This window comes from Phascolarctos cinereus, unplaced genomic scaffold (genome assembly GCF_003287225.1).
Source record: "Phascolarctos cinereus isolate Bilbo 61053 unplaced genomic scaffold, phaCin_HiC Scaffold_2;HRSCAF=192, whole genome shotgun sequence".
Taxonomy (NCBI): domain Eukaryota; kingdom Metazoa; phylum Chordata; class Mammalia; order Diprotodontia; family Phascolarctidae; genus Phascolarctos; species Phascolarctos cinereus.
Window position 1 is genome coordinate 51,715,091 of NW_027555625.1, and position 6,855 is coordinate 51,721,945.

General features: G+C 46.2%; 1 protein-coding gene across 3 annotated transcripts in view; it reads left to right on the forward strand.

The window, feature by feature from the left end:
* Window positions 1-6,601, forward strand: part of GALNS (galactosamine (N-acetyl)-6-sulfatase) — a 71,990-nt gene extending 65,389 nt beyond the window's left edge. For 2 of the 3 annotated variants that reach the window (XM_020989150.2, XM_020989153.2), the window contains exon 14: window positions 3,852-6,601. In XM_020989150.2, the coding sequence (XP_020844809.1) occupies window positions 3,852-3,938 (87 nt within the window). In that variant the 3' untranslated portion in view covers window positions 3,939-6,601. Of the gene's footprint in view, window positions 1-1,335; window positions 1,608-3,851 lie in introns of those variants that run through there. The other variant, XM_020989152.2, reaches the window with a different exon arrangement.
* Window positions 6,602-6,855: the final 254 nt, after the last annotated feature.

The window sequence follows — 6,855 nt, forward strand, 5'->3', positions numbered from 1 at the left end:
AGAGCTGCATTTCCATCATTTGGCTATGACCACTTATCCTAAAACAGAGCCAAGGAACCTTCATCTGTTTTTTAAGCTATATACAAACGTTAATTTCTTCCACAAATATTCATTGAGCACCTATTAGAGGGAAAGCGTTGTGCTTTGGGGGCGTCAGGGGTGATCCAGGCCCTGCCCCTGCCCTCACGGAGCTTTCTCGCAGCAGAGGAGATGGGGCACATGCACAGATAAGGATAATTCCAGACCCAGGGGGCTGAGTGCCTGTGAGGGCTGCAGGAGCCCCTTCCAGCTGGGGTGATCCGAAGGGGTAGTTCTCTGCTTTGTCCAATGCAGCACAGTTCTTTAAACTTGGGTTCTGTTTAGGAGAAATAAATTAAGATCAAATTCCAGGATCAAACTAAATTGCAGAGTTGGTAACTACAAGTTGCCTTTTATGTTGAGAGGGCCTGATTTTGAGGACTCCTAAGCTTCCTTGAAAGCCCAAGATTTGGGGTCTGTATTGTCGACAAGTCCAGATGGGTGCATGTGCCGAAGGGGTAAAATCATTGTTTAGAGCAATCCAGGAGTGAATAATGAGGAGTAATGGGAAGAAATTGTGCAAAGGAAAATTGAGTCTGAATATTAGGAAAATTTTCCTAGCAGCAAGGTCTCTGAGGTGGTGGAATAGCCCCTCCCAGGTAGCAGTGGATGCCCCACTGATTGAGTCATTTAAAACCGAACTGGACAAAGCCCAGGAGAACAGGCTGTAGGAAACAATCCTCCCTTGGTTAGATGGGAGCCAGGGGAGTAACAAGCTGGCTTAATAGGTCTTTGCCGTGTCTGGTTCCTTTGAGTCTGTGTTTTGCTGCAAAAACCCTCTAAGAGCCACGGGTGAGCCCCACGCTTTTCTTCCTGGCTTTAATAAAAGGCTCAGGTGGCAGAGTTAACCCTTGGTATTCGCTCAAGCAGTGACTTTCTTTCTGGCACAGAGTGGAGCCGTTTGTTGGAGGATTCTGACTGTCACTTTCATAACATAATAAGATCTCGGCTTGTTTGCCATCTCTGCCTCCCCTCCGACATGTCTGTCGTGTCAGATTTGACACTCCCCTCCTTCTTGGGGCAGCACTGGCTTGTCAGGAGAGAAGGGCTTTTCCCTTGCCAGGGAAGAAGTGTACCACGTCATTCACCCCAGCGTAATGCCTGCCTGCCTGCCTGTCTCTCCAGTCGTTGGTACAAAGCGATGGCTTCCTGGTTTGCCCTTCCTGTGCCAACTTGCTCTTTTCCCTGAGTTTAATCCTGTGTTTGACAGACTGTTTCTTCACTTTGTCACTTAGGAGGCTATTTTTGTCTTTCAAGGTGTTAGCAGCCCCACCCAATTGCCTACTCAATGACAAGTTCTACTTTCTGTCATCCAGATCATTGATGTGAAAACATGGCCCTTGCTAGGAAACGTGGGGTGATTTCTGGTCCACCACTGCCATCTTCTGTTCCTTCGGAGGAACTACGAATATCAGATCTTGAAAATGGTGGACTATTGATGTCCACCAACTCTGAAACTGAATTGGAAAGAAAGAATCTTCAGAATTGAACTGCCAAGTTAAAAAATAGATTCCCTGTTCCAGACATAATGTGTGTGTTTAAATGTATTTGTGTGTCCTGCTTTTTTTTTTTCATCATAATATAGTCCCTGTGGGCCCTTTCCCACCCTTAGGCCCCAAACAGGATCCTTCTCCACTTCTTGGAGAGGGGAAAGGATAAGGCTTCACTTGGCGTAAAACTTCCTCTTCCTCCATTGTCTGTTCTCGTAACCCAGCAACGTGCATGTAGGTTCCCGCGTGATGCCGGTTCTCCATCACCAACCAGGAGGAGCACACATCTAGATTATAAAGGGTGTCAGGTTGTTTACTACTGTGTTCTGCACAACACGAGAATTGTGCATCTCTTAACTGCCCATCTGCAGAAAAGAACCTGTTTGGAAATGGGCCAGTCTATCTGCACATTGACAGCTACCTCCTGTTGAAGTACAAAATTAAAAAGCATGATCCAGGGCTTTAAAAAAACAAACAAACAAGTTACTATGAGTAAACTTTTGTTGTCTTTGACCATGGGTATGTGCTAGTGGATAGAGAGCCAGTCCCCGAGCCAGAAAGACTTGGGTTCCAATCTGGCCTCTGACCCAGGCTGCCTCATGACCCAGAGGAAGTACTTAAACTCACCACGCCCTGGGCAGTTCTCTAAGTGACGTATGTTACAGAACAGGTGCTGACCCCTCTTGGAAGAGGGAGTTTTCTCATCTGGGCGCTCATCGCACCAGGGAAATCACAGGTCTCCCTCCTACCCCCATCTTTATTGCATTTGAACACACCCATAATCATAACCGCAAGCACTTTACACATGTTCACACAGTTGGTCCTCACAGCCCTGCCAGGCAGATGCTGTTGTTGGCCCCACTTTACAGATGAGGAAGTTGAGGCTGAGAAGTGTCTTGCCCAGGGCCACAACACAGTATCTAAGGTTAGATTTGAACTTGGGTCTTCTGATTTCCAGGACTGGCCCTCTATCCATAATACCACCTAGCTACTTCATAAGGCTATTTTTTTAATCCTCATTGTTTAGCCCATCATGTTTCAGTGTAGCAGAAGAATTTACTGTATTAATGATATAGAACTTAACCTAGAGATGAGGTGTGGCAGGTGTTGGATCAAGGGTGGGGAACCTGTGGCCCTCTAGGTCCTCAAGTGCTGCCCTCTGACTGAATCCAAACTTCACAGAACAAATCCCCGTAATAAAAGGATTTGTTCTGTAAAACTTGGACTCAGTCAAAAGGCCACAGGTTCCCCACCCCTGGATTAGATTGTAAATTTCTTTAGAACAGGGTCTTTGTCCTATTTATCTTTGAATCTCCCCCACCACCTGGAACCTAATAGGTGCTTGAATTGAATTAGTAGGTGCTTAATAAATGTTTGTTGAATGGCCAGCCAACAAAGGGATACAGTAAACCTGGACTTGGCTCCATCTTAGCAGAGGTGGGCCTTTCTGGAATTAAGCATCATTTAGGACCTGTGTTTTCAGAGACATTGTATTAATTCCTAGGAAAAAAGGTAGGAGATGAAAGGGGCCTCCCTTTTATAGAAGGCATTGAAACTAAAGTCAGTCCATTTTTTTTTTTCCATTGGCAAAATGCCCTAAGTGGAGGAAGAAATTGATTTGACAGTAGTAGGAGATAATATAGACATTGTTAATGAATATATGAAAATTCAATTAAAATTACATTAACTATTATTCCGATCTCCTTAACTAGTTACTTTCAATTCAGAATAGCATTTGAAGAGCAGTAGCAATTTTATAAGAAGATTTTATTAACTAAATTTTTTTTTAATTTACTGTGTTTGAACTCAATAAGCGACCTCATTACAATGCATTATGGACCTTAGCTAGTTCCTTTGTTGGGATTTGTTGAGATCATTATGTTGACAGGGTATTTTTAAAAGGCTTTGGAAGAAAGCTGGGCTCTCCCAGAGAGTCCCTGGAATTCACAGAAGACGGCGGCAGAGCCAGGGATGTAGCTTGGGGAGAAGTCACCTTGGCCATGCCTCGTCAGTCTTGATGGTTCCTTGCCAGCACCTAACACGATACCAGCTCGATGGCACACCCTCCGAGACGTGCTTTTCGTTTGTTGACTTGACCCAGATCGTTTCCTTACCAGCTCTTTTGGGATGTGATGATCAGACCCCACTTCATCAGAGCCAAAGATCGGGAATCTCAGCCCTGAGTCACCAGCTTCTGCTGGCTTTGAAAAAAGGTCTACTTGCTGATGACTCAGGGAGTAGATCTGGACTAGTCTCATCTTCCTTTCTGTTTTCGTTTGTCAGAACTGGGCCCCTCCTGGTTGTGAGAAGTTGGGAAAGTGCTTGAGCCCACCAGAGTCCACACCAAAGAAGTGCTTTTGGCCCCACTAGCCGCTCCTCCTCCCCATGGATCCCAGAAGCCCACGTGGCAGGTGTGGGGAGCACATTGCCCTGGTGAGGTTCGTCATAAAGGCAAGAACATCAGATGTGGAAAGACAAGTTGTCACATCCCTTGGTTCCAGCAGTGAGTCGTGTCAGCTCCCTGGTGAGAGACGAGAGCATATGCCTGTCTTTGCAAGCCGTCACCCAGTGTTAAATTTCTCTGGAACATTTCTTTAGTGAGTGGAGTGCAGCCCAGAGAAATGACCACCCAGGAGAGAGAAAAACACGGAACTGTCATCTCTCCCTAATAAAAATCATGTTTCCCAAAGACCAGCATCTGAAAACAGAGGAGCAGACTTGAACTTGTCCTAACACCTGTTGCCAAGGGACCCCCCCCCAATATCAACCACAGGGTCACTGATTGGCAACAGATAAGGAAGAAAACCAAGTGCCCTATATTTCTATTCTCTTTTCCTCTTAAAACCTCCAAAGGCTTTCTGACCTGTGTGTCTCATTTATCTTCACATTGGTGCTGTGAAGGAGCAGGTATTATTATCCCCAGTGGTTCTAATTACCTTCTTGACAAGCTTTCTCTAGGGCCTGGAACCTGAGTTCAGATAGCCTGAGAGTGTGTGTGTGTGTGTGTGTGCTCGCATGCACATGCATGTGTGTACACCAAGCTCTGTCATCTTCCTCCCTTTCAATCCCAGTATTAACAATGCAGCTGCCAAACTTGGGTTTCAGTTACAAAAGATGGAGGATAGAGGAAGGAACCTCTCATTGCAGAGATCCATACGTTTGTCATCTGACCCAGCACAGCCTGCCTGAGGCTTCCTAGTTTCCTCTGGAGCCACTCTCCCCATTGCCATGGTCCACCGATGGTCCAAATGGACAGATAGTACATGTGAGGAAGGAAGTCTAGAAGAGGGCTGGGGTGGGTATTTAAAAAGGAGGGGATACTGAGGCTATTGTCCTCAGCCTGCAAAGAGTAGAAAGGGGATATTGGGGGGTCCCCTGCCTGTGTGCCCCACCCCCCAAAACACACACTGCTGAAAATGGAGAGCCAGATTACCATTTCCTGTGTTGTCTTCAGTGAGAATCTGGAATTTCAGCTCCATCAATTTCCCTGTCTTTAGTAGGGATTTCGAGGGGAGTGAAGAATCACTTATCCCATCCCCAGAGGCTGGCATTAGACTGGGGGACACTCCAGAGCCCGCAGGCCAGCCCGAGGTTCTAGAAGACAGCCTCAAGTTAGATAGTGGGGAGGGAGAAGGAGGACCATGGCTGGGAGCTTCAGCTCTTTCCTTTTCTTCACCATAGTGAAGAGTCAGAGGGAACAGTGGCATCTTTTCCTCTCCTTGAAGTGACGAGAAACGGGAGCCATGCTCCTCATCCCTGCTCCAAGCTAGATAAATGTACTGTTTTCTCTGCCCCCAGAAGGCTGGCTCTGATTTGGAGATGCCTTCTTGGGGCAGATGCTGCACCCTCTATGTGCCTCACTAGAGAGATGGGGGGGTGAGAGTTGGGGTGGGGGGAACAGGTCTTCCAGGATGGGAAGCAGGAATTCCAGGTCTTCCATCTCTTCCTCCCAAAGACATTGGGAGAACTGAAGGCAGTGTCCCCCACCTTCCCAGTGGCCCTCTGCCTCCATGACAAGTATGAAATGTGACACGAGAGACATAGCTGGGAGCTGGGGCCCTTCAGAGCAGGCCTGGTGCTCCTCTCTCTTTCCTCTGGAACGGCAGGATAGGGAGTCACAAACCTGGTCCTCAGCTATTGACATATTTAGGAATGCCTAGAACCACACCCTTCTTCCTTCCATTGTTAGGTGTCCATTGCAGGACTAGAGCTATTTCTTGGGTGTATGTACATCTGGTTCCCTGACTTTCCTGTCATCGAAGTAGGGCGGACCATCTTGGTTTTCACAATGACACTATGCTCTCATGGTTCTCGTACTACCTGTGACACTCTGTCCTCAGTCTCCTTTGCTGTATCTTCATCCACATCATGCCCATTGACTGTGGTGGTCTCCAGTGCTCTGTCTTGACCCCTCTTTCTTTTTGCTCTGTGCTCTTGGTAATCTCACCAACTCCAGTGGGCTCAGTTACCTCTGTGTAAATGATTTCCAGATCTATACTTCCAGCCCTAGCCTGTATCTCATGGGTTTCATTCCTACATCTCCAACTGCTTATAGACACCTCAAATTGGATGTCCTGTAGGCATTTCAGCAGGTCCAGAGCAGAAGTCATTATCTTTCCCCTCAAACCAGCCTCTTTACCTGAACTTCCCTGTTGCCATTGAGGGCACCACCAGCCCCACACTCAGCCAGGTTCCCTACTTCTGTGTGGTCCTGGATCCTCCCTCTTGGTAATCCCACTTAGCCAATCCGTTGCCAAATCTCGTTGTTTTTATCTTCATGATGTCTCTTGTATAATTCCTTTCCCCACTCTGCTGGAGAAAGGCCCACTATTTATTTGTCCATTATATTATTCAAGGTTACTGATGCAGTTCCAGAGATTTCAACTAATGATTTTTAAACGTTGATAATGCTGATTTTAAAAGTGGTTTGGTATTAAGGGTGTAAAATAAGTATTGGATCAAAAATAGTGCTTGTTAAAAAAAAATAATTTTCTATTCAGGATGCAAAATAAATGATTACAAGGAAATAGCCACTTCTGCTTATTTGAATGTATTTTTTCCCCATCAGATTTGAAGGTTGGCAGTTACCCACAAGGCAGTCTGTATTTATTAAGCACTAAGTGTCAGGCACTATGCTAAGTGTTAGAGATGCAAATACAAGCCAAAAGAAAGACAATCTCTGCCCTCAAGGAGCTTACACTTTAATGGAATAAAACAACATAAAAGGGAACTGAAAAGCTGGGGTCGGAGGGGGAGACAGGTACCCATTGGGGGACCATGGTGTCCA